This window comes from Zosterops lateralis (assembly GCF_965231275.1).
Source record: "Zosterops lateralis genome assembly, chromosome: 10".
NCBI lineage: Eukaryota > Metazoa > Chordata > Aves > Passeriformes > Zosteropidae > Zosterops > Zosterops lateralis.
In genome coordinates, this window is record NC_139770.1 from 12949309 (window position 1) to 12969504 (window position 20196).

A 20196-nucleotide genomic window follows, 5' to 3' on the forward strand; every position below is an offset into this window, starting at 1 on the left:
GAAGAAAAAAAAGGAAGGCATTTTTGCATAAAGTCTACTTTAATAGTTTTTAGAACTCCATTCTAATACAAGTGCTCAAGGACATAGTTGGCAATATACTTAATAGCAAGTAAAGTCTCTTCACAGGTTGGCTTTATCTGGGATTCAGGGAGAAGGAAACCGTATCTCCCGGTGTCCCGGAGCTCAAAAGTGAAAGAGTACTTGATACCTTGGTCATAAGCCCAGTCATCAGAGCCCCCTGCAGCAGGGTCTGTTGGTAAAGAAATTAAATAAAGCTTAACTGGGAAAGAGTGGCTACACATCAAATGAGAAATACATCAAACAAATGAGTCAAGTCATATAGCCAGGAATGTAGAAAGGACAGATAAAAAGAAATTTTCAGTGAATTGATTGATTTATCCTGCTCATGGGAAAGCTGCTGTGATTTTAGGCCATTTATGAGCTTTGGTCCAGCTGACTTGTGCAAGCAGATGTAAACAATCTAAACTGCTCCCTCCTTGTCACTATTTTGGGGAAACCATGGGAGAAATGTCTATGGAACAGGAAAATGGCATGGTTGCATGGGGGTGTTAAAAACCACTTGGTATCAGAAGCAAATACTCTCTCACTGGATGGCTTTTTGAGGTTCACAGAGATGGGAAAGAACTGTGTATCTGGGATTTCAGCTCCATCTTTTTCTGCTGGACAAAAAGTACTCTCCATTTTCGGTAGCCGGTACAATAAAAATGGTCTCTTTTTCTAAGGAAGGAGCCTCCAGAATTGCCAAGCATCACCAACACATTTCTAAAGGAAGCATCTCCAAAAATATTGTAAAAATTGAAAAAAAACTATTTTTAAAAATGTTTGGGAGGGGGTGGTTAACTATTTGAGGAAGGAGAAACAGGCAGGAGAAATTAGCTTCCATATTTAAGTAAATTAAGAGATCTTAAATATGGGAGATATTAAAGTTCTATAAATCTAGATTTGGCAATCTCGACTTGGCTTTTGGCACTACAAAAGCCATATCCACAGCTGAGTTCCCTAGAAGGGTATAATAATTAGTCATTACAAATAGGATTGTAATTAGTATGTGTCTCAGAATGTAAAGCAAAGTAAAAGAAATTGGTGTTGCTAGAGGGGTTGAAGGATTAACATCACACAGTGGAATCAAAGGATTCAAATAATTTTTGAGTTGGAGATCCTAGAAATGCAAAAAATCTCAGGTCAAACTTTTTATGTTTAAATCTAAGCTTATGTGATTAATGAATTTGTGCTATGCACATAAATTCATAAACATTTTACTACATCACTTTCTAGGGGGTCACACACTTCCTGGGATCCCTAAGGAATAAATTATCCCATAATTTAGAAATGATAGGTCCCATATATACCTCTTAGTATATGCATGTGAAGAAAGAAGGGGACTAAGAAAGAGGAACAATAATCACTAGAAAACTGCATTTTATAGTCCTAGCAGCACTTAATATAGATTGTCAGTGTATTTAGGTCAATACTTACAGATTGTTTTTGCTCCTGGACCGTAAGTATATTTAGTGTTGTGCAAACTGGCCAGCTCTTTGGAAGCAGCTTTAGCTATGGAATTCTGTAAGAAAAGAAGAATGATAAATGCAGATTTTCAGAAGCTTCTGAGTGAAGCTTCTGAGTGAATCTAGGCAATTAAACTGTTGTATAAACTGAAAAGTCATCAGTTTATATGGCTTTTATTTGAGAAGCTTTTATTTGAAAACTGTTGTTGACTTCTCAATATGACTAGGCGTCAGTAGCTGACAAGGCCCAGCTTGTCCTGGTGTTGTGAGAAGAGCTTGTCAGCAAAGAACTTGTTCTCAAAAGTTCAATGGAGTGTGCTCCAGTCTGTGTATGGTCTGTTGCAGCCTGGTGTACAGTCCAGGAGGGTTTGGACAGATAAGGGGACAAGAGGTAACAGCACTTTCTAGAATTAGAAGAAGCTTGTACAAGGCTAAATAAAAACTTACTTAGAGATAAGAGAATCTTAGAGAATGGTAATAACTTGGTACAGTAAATTGCAAACATACAATAGCCTTTCTTTTCCTTCTGTTCGTGCAGCTATAAATTCAGTCAGGGGAGTTGAACATTGATACAAGTGGAAGCAGATTAAGGTCTTATAAATATTAACAGCCAAAAAAGGCATAAATTACCCTGAAACCATATGTAGCCTCAATAATTTCAATTCATTTCCTGTGCACAGAGGGACTCCTTCAACTCCCACTGGTTCAGTGAGGGTTGGATCAGGCCCATCAATAGTACTATGAAGCTTTGTATGTTTGCATTAAGGAAAATTACAGACTTTTCTTTGGAATGTATGGCTTTTCTAATTCTTCATTATACAACATGTTGGTAATAAAACATGAAAACTATTACTAACAGATGATAAATATGAATGATTTTTGAAAGCATATGTTCAGTAGAAGAATAAGCAATGGGTTGCTGTATATTTCTTTATAGCTTGCAGCTGAATGGCTTACTATTCCAGGAATTTCCTCAAGCCCTTTGCTTCTCTGTAGGTTACACTCTGGCTTACTTCCCAGTGGAAGATATATTGTAAAATATTCTCTGTTCATCCTTATGCTTCAAGTGTTCTTCTGAATTACTCAAAAAGGCATATTGGACAATGTACTTAGAAAATTTTAGTTAACTGAGAGAACTTAGCTTCTAAAAAACAACATCACAACATGTTTGCATTATCACTGTCAGCCTACTCTCTAGCAGAATTGCATTTCCCCATTCCCAAATATTTGGTTTTGAACATTTTAGAATTATGGGAGTTTGCTCTAGGAATTTGTGGTCCTTTAGCATATGAAGATATTTAAACAAGGCAGACCAAAGCATGCTTGAAGCTTGTCTTTCCACCTATAACACTGACTGTGCCTGAATGTGGGCTTTGGTTTCTGGCCTCTCTATTGCACAAAGACAAGTAATTGCAAGGAAGAATGTTGTTGCTCTGCATTTCACAATCTTGGATCCAGAGCAATTGGAATAGCTGAGCTCTCTCCTATGGTCGTCTTTCTTTGTTTGGTTTGTGTTTTTTCCTTTCTTTTTTAATCCCTCAACAAATTGATTTTTATAAAATCCATAATAATTTTTAACACATGTTGAGGGAATTGTAGAGGTTGGAGTCTGCTATCTGCTATTGATGCCATGTTTTCTTCAGCCATCTGTTGTTTATAATATATATGTTTAATCAGCAGCTGAGATTGAGTCAAATCTTCTCTCAATACCAAATAAATTTTTAAATGTAAACTGATTATTCCTCTCCTCAAATATATGCAAAATGGAAATAAAATTTGGAAAGATTGTCTGGTACAATAGGCAGACCTGTTGGTAACTGGTAGTTGCTTTAGTTAACTAAAGTAGGAACAATAGAACAGCAGAGCTGCTCTGTGGGGCTGTTTGACCCAGGGCATTTGTTCCACCCAGCAGACAAATGACGGCTTTAAATCATACCAGAACAGATACCAGAAAAAAGTATGTCAGGAAATCTTTTTACCTAAGGGATTTTTTTATTTTTGGCCAGGAAGTTGTAAAAACAGAGATTTGTAGAAAGAGCAGTTGAGATTTCCAGCTGCTTAGAGCCTAGAATCCAAATAAACAGCTTCCTCAAGCTCTCCAGATTGGAGATAAAGGTGGTGTTTTAAATGACCCTCTCTAGGTGAAAAACATACCTAAGCATTTATTACTTCATCGTGAAATGGAGTTCTATCAGAAGTTTTGATATAATTTTGTTTTTGTTAAAGTGACTCTCTATTATTTACTTTCCTAATAGATTTACAGCCTGAAACTTAAAGGTGGAAAAATAAATTTCAACTTTATAGAAACTAATGTTATTTCTTAATAATATAATATAAACTAGGAATAATATGTATTAAGTCAATACTTGTGAATATAAATACACAATATGAGGAAAATGCATTAGTGATGTTGGTTTTTTTTTTTAAATAGCTCAATTACTCGAAGCACTCCATAAGAAGGAAATAATAGGGAGGTCTATACAGAGGCATATAAACAATACCCAAAATTTTCCAAAAGGGTGGAAATAATTTGCGTTTTCAAGCCTGTAAATTATTTGGAATAATTTACAAGGTGAACCATTGTTTTCCTACTGACCTTTGAGCATTATCTTTGTTGTTCAATGATTTTCTGCATCTCTTGACATAATGGGCTCAACTGAATTGTTGTGATTTGTTTGGAATTTGTTTGTTTGGGGTTTTATACTGTTAAGAATCCCTCTTTTGCAAGGAAAAGTTCGCTGAGATTTATAGTAGCAGAGAAACAAGTGGTGCTCTGCAGTCAAAGAAATAACTCCATAGTAATACCTTGTAACTGGGAGCAGAAATGGCTTTTCAGCTTCTGACTACCAGCTGAGCTCTCAGAGCTGGTCATTTCAGCAGAAGGCGGTGTTTCCTGTGCTCATCACCCATCTGTGTTTACACTGCAATTACCAATATTTCACTTGATCTTGTGTACAGAGTGTGTGGGCCAGGGAGACAGCAGAGTTGTGTTCTCGGTTATCATTATCTTACATAATTTACAATTTTCAAACCTAGGTTTTTTTCAGTTATTAGCTTTTAATGAAAGATGTGGTCTCTTTCTCATGACATTGGAAGTTTGAACTAACAAGATAAATTATCAGGGTAAGCATATTTTATGTGTTAATAGGTAATTTTAATGGGAGTATCTCCCACATTTTACTGTTGTGTCATCAGGGTGGATTTGCCAGCAAACTGTGGCCATTTAGAAACACTCCACAGATGTTGATATGCAGCTGCTGTTTGTGGACCACTCCCTTTGCCCTCTCAATCTGAGACCAGTCTGGAGAAGTCTTTTGACTGCTTGACTGGACCCCTTGCTCCCTTCCCTCACTGGACTGCAAACTGATTTGCCCAAGGCTGAAAACTGTATTTTCCCTTCACATTGGTCTTGCATGCTATACTTGTTGAGTAAAGGGACCCTCAACTTCGTTTGTAATGAAAGTCTGAAATGTGGATTTGCTAAGTTATCTTTAGCCAAGTGAATTGAAACTTCTGAGCCTTCTTGTTTCGCCAGTTAAAACAGACTCCCCCTCTCAAGGGTCCATGATGATGTGTAATTTAGTTCACTGTTCTGTTGTTGCTCATGTTCTCCAAGAGCCCAGGGAACGACTTCAGTGGAATGATTCATTTTCTTTACAAACCTATTTTTCTGTGACAGTTTCTACAGTGCTTAAGAAATCAGTCCCTGGTGAGAGGGTTTCCACTGCAACTCAGTTGAGCCCTACACCTGTTGGAGACTCTTGTCTATCAGCCAGATTCACACATGAACCTCATCTGGAAGATGCTGCTACTAAACACATCCTTTTCACAATTTGAAATCTGCCAGTGCAGAACAGTTCTGTTCTGGTAAACCCAGTGGAGGAGCTGTGAAGCCAATTTCAAGCACTGCTTGGCTGACCACTTTCCTGTTGTGCTTCCCAGTTGACTTTAACAATATTTACTGTAACAAGTAGTACAATCACATTAATACAATCTGTGCAATAGCACAGATACAACAGCAGCAGATTGCAGCTCCTCATTGACTTGTCTGAGTCTCTTAGAGGTAGAATTTTTGCTAACAATTCTTACCCACAGGTCTTCATATGTCTTAAGCATATTCAGGACTTCACAACCAGGCACTAAGTTAAATAATGAGACTGATACTCACAGTCATGCTATACATTTGAAATTCACTCTTGCAGGCTGCACAGACTCTGGGCATATCTCCACTTTTTAATATGTCTATTTTAAGCACTCTAGAGGAAGTGAAATGCTAGACTGACTCAATATGGAAGGTTAACTTTGGTGAGTAAAAACAACAACCCATGCAGCCAGTATGCGTTCAAGTAATACTGACTGGAATTATCTTGGGTTGTAAAGGAATGTAATATTCTGCAGACTGTGAAACTGTAATAACACACCTACATTAATCTGATAAGTGAGTATGAGCTGGCTGCACACATGTATTTGGTGCTAAGTTTAACTGAGAGATGGAATTCAACTGGAAAGGAAGGAAGGGCAAGATGCACATTCCTCTGCTCTCTCAAGCTACAGTTAAGAGGCAATTCAAATACAAACAATTGATAAAGCTAGATTTGTCTGCTGAAAATGAGAAAAGCATAGGGTGACCTAACGGGAAGCTAAGGCAAATATATGAGGTGATTAAAAAATATGGGCTGAAATGTTTATGAAAAGTCTGATTAAATACATAGTTCTTTATTACAACAGGACAAAAATGTGAATAGTAAAATAAAGATGAAAATTGTCTTTTTGGGGTGTGGAAAGATACTGGTCTTGCCAAGCATATTTTGTTATTGTGAAAAGCTAATGTTCCTGTTCCCTGTAGGAGAGGGATTCAAGTGTGCATTCTGTGTTCAGGGCAATACGCCAGGGTATAGTAAAGAATGAGCCAAGAGCAGACAAAATATGATTCTCCAAAAAGAGGACATATTTCTTTAAGAGTGTCATCACAAGAATGTTGTGTAACTTCTGAGAAATTCCTGACCTAGATTTTCCTGTCTTGGGTTTTATTTTTGTTGTTTGGATAACAGTGAAAGTTTTGTGCAACTCCTAGGTTGGGGGACAAAACAACAACCCTGAATAAAGGGAGACAAATTTGGGGAAAATCCTTGTGAGCTGTGGGATTTATAACCTCACAGATCCTCTTGCATCTCAGGGGAAGAGTGGGAAGCTGTGGTAAGGAAGGGACATATGTGACTTTCATCACATTTTGCACCCCAAGACAAGGCATTCTAATCCCTGGCTCTAAATAAGTTACAACAACGTTGAGTTGTTCTGATTTTCTGAGCAATGCCGTGGAACATAAAGGGGTTCTCAGAGTCCCCTGTTCTACCTGACAAACCCAAACAGTTTTAGGCCTTCTGGTGATTTCTTGAGGCTGCAAACAGAAAAAGTCTTTTGAGCCTCAAGGACACACTGTTCATTACATGTTCAGGGAAGGAAGGTACAGGCATTCTCTGGACCTTTCTCTTCTGCAAACTTAATGTCCTTAATCTCAGCTTACTCAATTTTTGCACTCCTCTGTATCTTGGACACTGGAATGCAAGTAAGCCCCATGGCATTATGTTACTTTTAATTAAATACAATGGAACAAAATGTTATTAATTAGAAGCAGACATGCGAGGTTTTGTTTAAACACATGTCTAGTTGCTCACTGAAGGAGATAAGAAATTGCAGCTATATTTCCTTTAATTTATTAGATCTGTCAGGGTAAAAATAACATCTAAGATAAGATAATGGCACTATAAATTTTGCTTCTTCATTTAAAGAATGATTTATGATTCTTTTATTTGCCAGAAAAATATCTGTTTAAAGTAAAAATTCTCATTCTTCAGCATTTCTCCAAATTCCAAATTTAGACAGAGCTTGTAGACATTAAACACAGCAATTGGCATATAAAGTAATTCCTCTTTTTGTAGTTACCCTGTCTCAAGCCAGTATAGTTGTTTACTGAAAATGTTAAATTGTCTTTAATCACAGCTTAAATGAATGTATCTTAGTTATTTGAACTAACGCAAAAACTGCACTTGTGAACCTGACCCACAGCCACAGCCTGTGGAAGTCAATTTTTGTGTTTAATTCACTGACATTGGAGTGCATAAGGTCCTTTCTGTTTAATTATCTCAGCTACAGGTAATGTTGGTTGGGTGATACTCTGGTCTCATTGTCCAAGGGGACTTTTGGCAACAGTCTTCCCATGCAAAAAATCAGATACTGCACAGGTTGAACACCTCTATGATCCTGCTGTCTCTGTTGGGATCATCAACAGAGGAAATAATTTCCCTCAATTAAGATGTGGAAAGTGCTCATAAGGTCACTTTGTCCTGGTAATGAGATTTGTGCTTGCTCTGTAAAAGAATATAATGGAACTCTATCTGGTATCAGTGTGACTGATTTAAAATATAGGATAAAGTGATATTGGATAGACTAATATACAAAGTGAAATCCAATGTCTGAAGAGGAATATCTGTCCTGTATTCCTGAGAAATTTAATTTTTATGCTCTGTGGTAACAACAGACTTGTTTTCTATGGCAGGAAAGAGGAGTTTAAATTTTACTGTGTATTAGAATAGAACGGTGACAATGTTAAATTTTAATTTAAGAATTTTAAAACCTAGCAGAGCACATAGGTTCTTTCTTACTGCTAAGGAGTTTTTAAGTAATGAGTTGTCAGTGTACTTTTTCCATTTAATACTGTGAGAAACACTGTACTTTAGTTACATTTCATCACATTTGCTCTTCATTCAAAAAATGAGGGCAGAATTTCGTGCAAATTTTTGACAAATAAGAACTTTGTGATCTTGACAACAAAGCAGCTTCATGTGTTTACTGCTGTTTATTAGTTTAGATTGAACTGTAATCTGTGAATTATGAAGCTTTTGTAAAAAATGAAGGCAAGCCATTACTACCACTCCCTGAAATAATTTCAATTAAAAAATTCCTGGAATAGAAATTAAGAAAACAAAATCTTCATTTTAATTTAATCTTCTCTTTTAGGCTGTAAAAAAATCTAACAAGAAACTTCACTCTTGGCTCCAGTTCGTATTTGTGTTCAGAACCAAGACATGTATTTGGGAGCACTCATAAATCTGTCAAACCTGCACAGCAGAGCAAAGCACATTGTTGTTGCCTTGGACTTTTGGCAGCATCGAGGAAAGAAGGGGAATCAAAATGTGTTTGTTTTGTCTTGCTGTGTTATTTTCCCTGCCAACAGATACTAATTGCCAGAGAACTGAAGTAATTTTATTATTCATGATTGTTGATTCTTGGGCTATGAAATGTTTACAGCTTTTATACACATTTAATAGTTCTAAACTCTCTATCTCTTTTTAAGGATCAAAAAAAAAAAAAAAAAGTCTTTCTTTAATGGCATTAGAGTGTGGCTTTTCTCTAGAACTGATAAAAAAGGAATTGTCCTTTAAAATACCACGTTCATCCTCTCTTCTTCTAAATAAAATATTTGTGTTTAAATCCAAGCCTCTTGGGGAAGGTCTCAAAACTGAAACTTTTTACATCTTTTGCATCTGTTTTCAATTATACTTTTGTCAAGAACTACCTCATTGTCTTGACCCTGTACCCACAGGAGTTTCACCATTTTACTTCAGCAAGAACTAAGGTTCAGTCGAAAGTGGTAGAGAGAGATCTTTGCCTGCTGTTGATATCAGTTAAGTTATTTCATAGTTATTACAATCTGTCAAGCTGCTAGCTTGGCTTACAGGCCATAGTGTTTTTATGTAAAATATTAAAGGTATATACAGCAGCCTCTGGAGTCAGCAAGAGGCAGTGCTGCACAGCAGAGTGGATTTCTGGATGGCATGACTGGAAGGCAGAACTGACATTGTGTCAAATCCATTGTTCACATGGAAATTAAAAAAGGGTCTGAAGTTTATCCTGTGCTTGAGCTATCGTGAAACCAACATGGTTTTCCTTGTTCTTGCTAAGACTAAATATTTTCAAAAACTGGCCACACAGATTCTTTCCAGATGTTAAAGAAACTGCTTGAAGTTAAAGGGACCTAAGTAGCAAGTGACGATTTTTGCTTATTCTTGTCATTAAGTCAAAATGACAAAGAGACTTACCAGTTCCTGGTAATTCGATGGCAAATTGTAAGTGTACGAGTAAGGAAACAGCAGAAGCTGGGAATAGGAGTGAATTGTCAAGTATGCCTTGATTGTAGAAAGATGTTCACGAATAAAATCAGCCAAAGCCTTGGTCTCCTTTTCAGACTCAGGTGCAGAACCACAGTAAGTGGAAGCACAGGGGGAACTTGAGGCCCCAAGAGCTGAGAAGAAAGGTGAATTTAATGAGTACTTAATGAAGAAGTAGATTGTTAGGAGAGTCATGTTACACTATTTTGTAGGTGTAGGTAAACCTTGGAAATCCTGCTAATACACATGCCGTATTGGAGGAGGGATTATTTTATGGCATATTTAAGATGCTGGGAAACATCCCATAGCAATGAATAAATGTTGCCTTTACAGTGTGCATAGTTGGAAGAACATGAATATGGATGCAAAGCCCTATATTAAGGGAATATTTTGGCATATTGATTTGCTTCAGTACTTAACTGTCTTCTCCTTGCATATTTTCTCCATTTCTAAGGCACTTCCATGGAACAGAGAAATGGAAACCACTCGAAAGGGACCTCATTTCATGAAAGTGAACCCCTTTGGTTTCTGTTCTGAACTCATAGCCATGTGTGTGTCTGTATATATGTGAATAAATGTGTATAAATATAAATATAAATATATATATGCATGTGTGTGTGCAGGTATGTTCATAGAAGTAGCCTTACTGATGATGCTACTAGCCAAAGTTTGGCTTTTTTTCCCAAAACTGCTCTAAAATTAAACACAAGCTGCTCTACAATGCTTCACTCAAACTGAGTGGATTTCCCCTACCTGGACCATCAGGTAGGGGAAATCCATAATTAAGTATATTGGCTTTTTCACTTGTGTGTAATTACTTGCAGTTCTTGTTAGGAGACACTTACTGCACCAGCCAGCATCCAAATTCCTGTTGGGATCTGTCCCACGGCAAGTGGTCCCGGCATTTTTAGAGCGGGTCTTTCTCCACATGCGGTCCTGTAACAGAACCATAGATGAGAACTAAAAGTTCTGACAGTTGATTTCTCCAACAGTAAGAAAGAAGAATGTACTTACATTTGTCCAAGTGTAAACATAACCATCAATGTTAACAACAGGCAGAACATAGAAATCCAGCTTGTCGAGAAGTGTGGTCAGGACAGTATCTTTTCCATAGGTCTCCACAGCCTACTCGGAGAAAAGTAGAAAAAGATGATGATGCCTTGATAGGTGTGTATCTCCTGCGCACATCTAAAGGCCTGGGTCAGGAATTAATGAATGTGGTAGGAAAAAGTCATCCAGGTCACTCCAGCACATGATATTGGCATCCTTGTGTTATTACATGTGCTTAGATTTGCCCCTCAAACCACACTGTTGTTAGAAAACCATCTTATACTGCTAGATAAATATAAGATGAAGGAATGTTGGTTTTGAACAGGCTAACAAATCACTGGAAAGAGATTTCCATCTACCAGCTGCTTGATTACAGGCAGAACAATTTTGTTGTCCATATATATTCCTACATCCTAAGACCTTAAAGATTTGAGTTTAATTTATGTGAGAATGAAAAATCATGATTTCCATTTTTTGTATCTGTTGTGCAGAAACATCAACAACCAGAATTATAGAGAATATTTTAAAGTAGCATGCTATCACATTTCTAATCATAATTTTGTGGATGCATTTATTGACAGGGAGACAGATTTTTCCATGCACTTTTCCAGACACAGATATTGAATAACAAACAGGAACTCCTGCAATATCCTCTATACCTTGATTGTTCATGGTCTGGCACTTGCTATGCTTGTTCACAGATCAGTGTTAAGAGACCATACAGTGATCATGGAAATTTGCTCCAAGTGTGTTGCACCCATATTTTGTTTACACAGCCATAAAGGGCAACACAGGTGGCAATGCAATGGAAAAGGCAGTTTTTGTCCTGTAACTGACAAGTAGGAGGGTGGGATATAAAATCTAGAAAAGCAGTTTCAGATCACTTGAAATTATTTTTCCTGGGTTTTGTTTTATGCTGGTTTTGGTTTTTTTGTTGTTGCTGTCTGTGTTCTTTTTTGAGATACCTATAAGAAACCACCTTGCTCATGTTTTTCTCTATTTTTTTTACTTTTATGTCTAGAAGCAATCCCAAGTGAAATTCTGATGATGCTCAGAGGTCTGCACTTTTGAAGCACTTCTGCCTATGGACACACTGAGCAGAGGCACTGCTGGTGTCAGGTACACCCATGAATTAAGTGACCAGACAGTGAAAATGACAGCTGCAGTGACGTGAATTGCTGAGAGAAAAATGGTACCACATACTGTCTGCAGCCTTATTAGGCACTAATGAAATCATATTCCCATTGACTCCACTGAAATGTCACTTCCAATTTCCACTGCTCCCTACACAAAACTGCATGCCTGTCTGATAAGAGTGAGATTATACTTGCCACCAAGGCCTCTGCCAGCATGGCTGGCTCACGTATATTTGCTTTCCTTTAGTTGGGTTTTAAATTTCAGCTGCTGCTTCTGGTGTGGTTTTATTTATTATTTTGGATTATTGGTTTTGTTTGTGTTTTGTTTTTAATCTTCTAACAGAAGTTACCACAAAATTTCAGATTCAGTTAGTAAGTTGCTCTGCTGAGTTGATCTCCCCCATCTGAGGGGTAATATACCTGTCTCTGTGAAGATGACTGTGCAGCATTGGATAGCCCCCATGCTTTATATTGGTGGTGAGAAATAAAATATAAAGGACATGAAATTGTTTAATTCAAGACCTAAAGTATCCCAGACTGAAGTGAAGCTACTTTCATCTGTGCAGCTCTTCCTTGAATATGGTTTCATATTTTACCACCTTTCTGTAGAGCCTGAGGTGGCAGCTCGAAGGGATGTATATGCATTTCCCTCTTCCTGAGTGGAACTTAGGGAGCTTCATTTATAGTTTTCCTCCTTTCTTGGGTACATTTCCTCAGTGCTGAGCTGAGGGTAGGTTTCATCCTCTCTGTTGCCTTACTGAATAAAGCTGGTTGCAAGGAATCCACCACCTGGCAGTGTAGCAAGTCAACTGTTCTGAAATGCATTCTGGTGCCCTCTAATGTGCCCCTGAAATTTCTTATTCCTTATATTTGTGTACAGCACATGGATATGTTTATAGTGTTACTACAGTTATTTGTTTTTCTCTCACCTTTCTCTGACTACAGGTGCAAAAATGAATTTACAAACGGAGCAACTGTTGTGGTTGTTAGTACCTCTTGGACATGTTTCAGGTTGTCTTAAGCTGCTGAAAGATTACAGGTCCAAGCACAAAGATGTGGTTTAAGTAGTTACACCTTAAGCCTCTGAGGTGAGAAGAAGGCATGAACAGACACAGAGAGGGGAAAAGGCAGTGGCCTGAGCTTTTTCTGCTCATTTAAGGTTTTCTTAAACAGAGTTGCATTTTGTAAAATATTTTTTCATCATTAAGCTTACTGACCTCTTTCACGAACCACTGGCAGAAAGCAGGGCTGATCCACTCTCTTGCGTGGAAACCACAATCCATAAAGATGGCTTTCTTATTTTGACCACTTTTTCCCAACTAGGAAAAAAAAATCAAACAAAAACAACATCCCAGGGCTTGAACAAAATAAATCGTGTGCAGAACAATTCAGTCAGCTTGCTGACCTAAAAAGTCAACCTTTATACAAATATAGCATTCTTTGTTTAAATGGAAATCTATGGAGTGCTCCCAACTGTAGCTGACCATGATATTCAAGTTAAAAAAATACTCTTAATAATTTCATTTTTATTAATGTAGGTAAGCTTCTCCCAGTTATTTGATTACTTTGCACTGTTGATTTATTTCCTGTAGTGTCTCTAAAAGTTTATCTTGAATGTTTGAATATTATTGTAAATACTTGTGCATTTTGCGGTAAGTACTCCTTATTCTTTCACCTCTATTTAAATTGTTGCCTTATTAATTCATAAGATTATGAAAAAAACCCCAAACCTCAGTGGTTTAAACCCAGCTGACAACTGAGCAAAACCCAGCAGCTCATTCAGAGCAAACCTGTAGGCCAAGATAAGCATAGTTTAATGAATAATAATAATAATAATGATAAAGACGTAAAGGAAAATAACAAAAACCAAAGAAATAAACCCCAAGAAAGGCAAGTGATGCAAATGTAAGGAATTGCCCAGCCAGTCCCTATGCAGTGGCCCTGACCCACCTTTCCCCTAGTTTATCACTAAGTGTGAGCCATGTGGTTTGGGATATCCCCTGGGTCACTTGGGGCCAGCTGTCCCAGCTGTGTCCCCTCCCAGGTGCCGTTGCCCTGGCTGTGGTGTGAGAAGCAGGAAAGGCCTTGGCTCTGTGTAATCACTGCCCAACAGTAAATAAAATATCCCTGAATTCTCAACACTGTTTCCAAATCAGCATGAATCCAAAGCAGCCACATACAAGCTACTGAAAACAAAATTAACTCTAGCCATGTCAAAATCAGCTCAAATTTATATATGGTGAAGACAGAAATTTATTTCCTGTTGGTAGAGACTGACATTTATAGATGTTTTTAGAGCAAATGGGTTTACAAACAACAGATGGAGAGAATGTAAAGGTAGATGACCATTCAAATAGCTCTCAGTAGTGTGATTGAATTTTTGTCTGGACTTCTAATAATTCATTATGCCCCCTTAAAATATATTTTTTAAAAAATCATAGTAGTAGTAAACAAAATATATTAGTTTTTCTGCAAAATGTCTATTACTTTAGACACTTTGTTAGTATCATTGGTGTTTTACTAGACATCGTGATCTTGCAGAGGTTAATAAGGGAAGGGTCTGGCACGAAGAAATCAAGGCACTTACTTTGAGAAGGTACATTGGCCGTCCTTCATATGTTTCCCCAATTACACTACGAGAGATAAGGTCTGGGTTCTGAGCAGCAATATCAGCAGTCCAAGCAGCAATCTGTTTAATAAAGAGGTTAAATCTATTGATGTCTCTGTTTCTCAGGTCTAGACTGATTAATTTGCAGACTTCAAGTCAGAACAGTCTTTCTGGGCATCTAACGTGGCCTAATATTTAATACAATTTGTAGATTTCCAAAGAGCCTCTGCAAAGATGTGAAGACTAACGTGGCCATGATTACATGTTAGGAAAAATGAGCATAGTTGTGAGAAAAGGAGGAAGGGTTGGTTGGACATAAAGAGCTAGAATTGAGGCAGGGAATGGAATTGAATTGTTTAGCAGAGGAGATGGGAGAAGTAGTGAAAAGGAAAGAGGAAATTAATAGTGAAGCATCTCAGCCTGGTCATTAGATTTCTGCCAGAGGCTCTTTGCAGCATTGGGAGCAGAAGTAGAGGAAATAAGTGTAGGTTACACAAACTAGCTCAGTCATGAAGAGGAAGGAGATTTTGGAGGCATTATCATACCACTGGATGTAGCAGAAGAGGAAAAGGGAAGAAGGCTGGAAGGACTTTGACTACAGAAGCTAAGGTACCAAGCTGATAATGTGGTAAATGTTGTAGACTTTACCGTGTCCCAGTTGTTGTACTTCTCATAGCTGTGGCCAGAAGTACGAGCTTTGCTGTCAAACTGGGCATCCATTGCAGCCTGCACATTGTCAATCAGAACTCTGCAAGAAGGCACCATAAAAAATGTGAAGAGAAACATATAGCGGTTCAGCAGGCAAGTAAGACACTTCAAGGTCTGCCCAGCATTTGGGCTGCATAGATTGTGAAAGGAAAGGTAGGCAGGTTGAAAATAAGATATCTTGGTTTCAAGTTTCAGCTATGTCCTGCCTCAATCTTGCCACCAGAAGGACCAGGGAGCAATAGGCTCCTGCCGATTAGCACCTGCCTCACTCCCATAATAACAAACCTCCAGCGTGGCAACAGTTTGATTTCAGAAAAATGGCAATGCTGAGACAGAGTGTGTCTAATCTGAAAATGAGCTCTAGGCTGATCTTAGGTTGCCAGTTGCTTCTGCCTCAATAGGAAAATGGCCTCTTGAACTTTTGGCCCTGGAGGAGAGTTAGGCTGCAGCAATGTTTCAAAACCAGGCAGCAACTCAGAGATGTTTTCCTGATGAAATTCTCTGTCAAACCAAGCTTCCAAAATTAGATGTGGTTTTACAGCTCTGTTGCAGGTGACATTATCCATCCTTCAAGCACTTTATTGCATGTGAGGTGAGCTATTTAATAGAACAAACAATTGCAAAACCCCCTCAACATCCTGTCTGGATTGGTTGGATCTCTCCTGTTCCTTTTTCCCTGGGGCTGACACAAAGGCACAACTTATCACTGAGCATGCTCTTGAGGACCTTTTGCTTACATTTCAACCTTGTCTATCAAAAAATGAAGTCCTCTTGTTTTTCCAGCATCTGTCTTAAAACTCTTACAAATTTTATTCATCCAGGGTATGTCCTTGATCATTTGTGATTTGGATAGAGGAACAGGAGGCCAGTTTGTGAGGCACCAGCAGCCTTCAGTACAAACATTGCAAGTGACATGTCACGGCACTGCAGCTGCACTTCAAAAGAATTGTAACAGCTTGGGTTGTCGCAAGGACGATCCACTCAAGTTTGTCAGGGACAGCTTCCAGACATTCTGGCCTTTAGTTGTAATCAAAAGATTTGTGCATGGACCTGAGGCAGTTCATGAATATTATAGGAAAACTAACACATGTAGAGTAACTCCTTTGCTAAAGAGGAAATTCCACTGAAACAGGAGTCCTGTGCTGTATGTGCACTGTGGGATTACTGAAAACCATTTATTCTAGAGTGTTTTTAGATTCTGTTCCTGCAGAGGCATACAAATCAGACACAATTGACATGATGTCAGTAAATTTAAGGATGGATTAACTTTGGATTTAGCAGATCATGAAAGTTATCCTGAGAACTCTGTGATGTCCAATGAAGAAGTTTGGTCTAGTAGCAATGACAGTGGAGCTGAGAGGCAAAAACTCTACACTCAGGCAAATGAAATAACAAAAACTTGATCAAATACTACTGATTTTCAGTGTCTCAGTACATGATGTTGACAGACCATATATTACATGTAAAAGCTGGGCTGAGCCATTTTGCAATGCTTAAGTGAAGTGAAAGGAGTAATTAAGAGAGACAACCCCACTCCACTCCAGCTCGAAGTCAATTTCTCATCCTCAGTTAATGATTACACAGTGATTGGAAGATATGAAGTAAAGAACAGGACTAGGAAACTCGTCATTCTCCTTATTTTTCCATTAGTGCTACTCACTACAGTGCTTCTGTTCCCAGTGATGTGTAATGTGGCAGTGTGCTCTGCTAACTCCACTTGTGCTGCAGTCATATTGGGTCAGCTCTCTCTTTGGAGACATCCTTGCCATGGATCAGCTACATGACTTCAGTCAGGCCAAGGCTGTCCTGGGAATCTGTTTTCTATGCTTCCTTGGCCCTTCACCTGGCAGCTATCTTCTGTCTGTCCCATGCTGGGGTTTTTTGGCCCTCTAGCTATTGTTCTGTAATTCAGTGGGGGCCTGCTCACAGCAGCCCTTGGGGCTCACCATTTTATTTTCTGGCTTCCGTTCCCTGTTCATTTCCCTCATCTGGTGCATTTTCTGCCTCTTTCTAGACCTTTGCTGCATTTTTTCTGTAATAGGAAATATTTCTTTCCCCACTCCGTAGTCCAGCGTTATGTATTGCAGTGAGCTTTCACCCCAGGAAATTTCTGGTACTGCATCTCTGCTTCCTGTATCTTCCCTCTATCAACATTTCATCTCACCCCTTCAATGCAGAGTAGTTACAGTCCATTTGAACTGTCATAGGAAAGCTGAACCCAGTAGACGCATCCACAGGAGGGATGAAGTTTGTGACAGGAAAATCAGTTGACCAATATGAAAAGCTCAAACACATCTTCTATGGCATTTAGTACCCTTCCATTGAAAGTACAGAAGTGAGAACAAACTTACTGATACTCCATTCCACTTTCTTTCAAAAGATCTTCAACATTAAAAGACTTCTCAGCATCAACTCGGAAATCAACTTGCATTTTTGGCCTTACCAGTGTGACAGAGTCTGGCTGCCAAAAGTCAACCTGAAAGAAGACCAAACAATTACACAAAAAACCAACCAACCAAATAAATAAATAAATACATGAGGCTGTGATTTTTAGATTGGTGTATATGTGCTGGTGAGGTTGTGATCAATATAATGAATTTCATGCCTATCCTGTCACACTGATTCAGCATTGCTTCCCACAAGTATCAACCTAAATTCCTGGAAGTTTAACTGGAAATCGATTAAGATTTTCTTAGACCCTGCATTTTATATGGCAGAATTCTGGAGATGACAGTAACAATTTCACAAATGTCAAGAATTCTCCAGCATCTGCATTCATACAGAATTGTGAATATTATAACTATATTTACAACTTCTTTTGTTTTTACAGAATCTTTCATTTTTTTGCTCAGGTTTTTGAATACAAATGTTAAAGAGAAATAAAGTCAATATCAGAGGTGAACTGTATGAATATTTTACATAAATCAGCTGAAAAAGACTGTTGACTGTATGAGTGCTTTTAAAAGAGATTGCTAAAATTTATATGAGGAACCTGTACCTTTGAAGATGTTTCATTCAAAGTGGACAAAAAACAGTGTTATTACTACTTCAATTATTTTTGCTGAGGTAAGCATTCAGGCCTCTGGATTTAGTGCCCTGTTGAAGGCCAATGGAAACAAAGCTGATTTGCCAGTCTGATGCCTTTTCACCCTTTCATCTCATGAAGGTAAAAGAAATTTGGGCTGGTTATTAATGAATTGTGTGACATTGAGTGAGGTGATAAATATACAATTACATCAGTCCTGACTGACTGCTTTGTATAGCAGTGGTATTTCAGGGATCTTTTCTTAAAAGAAAAAGAAAACAAACAATCCTTTGATAGTTCACACTTTAAAGCAAGCATGGTATGTATTAATTTTGTTAATATTGGCAGCATCATTCCAATAGCATGTTCTTCTACAGAAAACTGTTCCAGCATGCTGTACTAGCCTGTTGATGACGGGTCTCCACATCTGTACTTCATTAAAAATATCATCCTTTCATCCTACAGCTAATGGTGTCTTTTTCACCAACAGCTATTTTACAACATCAAAGCTAAACAGAAATATTGAAAACACATTTGCTGTCTTTATTGTTTTTCATCCTGTCATTGTGTCATCATTTATCTACATCAAGGTCAGTGAGAAACATGCAGCTTAGAGAGAAAGGAAGCTTTAAAGGAAAGTCAAAGAAGAAAAGATGACATGAGTGACTAGAGGCCAAAGGAAAATTCATTTTGCTGGGATTATAAATTTTTAGATTATTTACATGAGGAAAATGTTTCACCTGTTATGGTAAAAGTTATGCTAGTTGGAATTTCCATGATTTATCTAATACATTCTTGAAAGCACCCCACTCTAAATACAGCATTTAAGATTTATTTATCCTATTAATAAATTCTGATGGGCACTTTGATATTCAGACTGGGTAAATCAGAGTTTCTTGGAAGGTATTTGAATGTTTTGTATAGCTCTGGCTTTATCAGCTTGTCCTATTCCTTCTGAAGAATCAATACAGCTGATTTGAATGAAATCAAGATTAGGTCTTTAATGCAGTAGCACAATTAAAAATAAAAATTGTTATTTGAACAAAAGGAGAAATTTTCAATTTTCAACTTTCAACTACAATATAACCACTTCCCCAAGTCCTTTACCTCCATGATGCTGGCAAGGAAATTGAGGATTTCCACCTGCTCATCATTCTGTGGAAGCACACGAAACACCTTCTGCCTGTAAGAGGAGAAAAAGAGTTGATTTGAAAGAGTTGAAAGCCTTTTGATCATGCAGTAGAAATCACAGATGGGTCTGTTCTTACCCATCAAAGGAAAGATCCTGCAGGTGAGCAGAAGCAGATGCAGCACCTAGGAGAACCAAGAGTGCCCACATTTTTCCAAACAGGTTTTCTGTTATTTTTCTGCTGCTTTTATAGTTTGTTTTGTCCTTCTTTTTATTAATTATACACCAGAACAACCCACCCTTGGCCTTGTATTATTTGCGTACTATTTGTAGTCTGTGTTTTCCTCCACACCTGTGAAAACAGCTGAAAGTCCCACAAGGGGCTGGCTAAAGAATCTTGTCTTTTGAGCGGGATAAACTCTTGAAATAACAAAGTGAATTTAATTTACTTTGTTATTTTCATGTATCATGAAATTTAGATTTGTTTTTGATAAGCTAGTTGCTGAAGTACAAACTTTATAATATATTTTTTTTACTTTGTGTAATGGTAGATGTCCATCAGATATTGTTGCAGTGTGCCTGGTCTTAATCACAATGTTCCTCTTCCTGAATAATATAGGTTTGAATTTGACATATTTTTGCCAAAGAGGAATCTACCAATTAGGATTTATACCAATTAGCTTTTATTTTCCCAGCAGAGAAGGAAAGTAGTGAACTGGTTCTTTCCTCACTTCACTGAAATTTAAGTCAGGAGTCTGCAGAACTGAAAGAGCAGAAATTTCTAGTAGCAGTAGGGTTGCACACACACTCCATGTAATACAGCTGCTGATTCTTGCACATTCTTTA

The 20196-nt window shown here is 37.9% G+C and overlaps 1 protein-coding gene across 1 annotated transcript; it reads right to left on the bottom strand.

Annotated features, from left to right (window-relative positions):
- Positions 1 to 62: 62 nt before the first annotated feature.
- On the bottom strand, positions 63 to 19560 carry CPB1 (carboxypeptidase B1; the record flags this gene model as incomplete). The annotated part of the gene is made up of 11 exons (XM_083868256.1): positions 63 to 250; positions 1498 to 1582; positions 9626 to 9828; positions 10540 to 10630; positions 10709 to 10819; positions 13098 to 13199; positions 14468 to 14569; positions 15137 to 15236; positions 17548 to 17672; positions 19329 to 19404; positions 19490 to 19560. 11 exons carry the CDS (start codon positions 19558 to 19560, stop codon positions 63 to 65), a joined length of 1254 nt encoding a protein of 417 aa, XP_083724382.1.
- Positions 19561 to 20196: the final 636 nt, after the last annotated feature.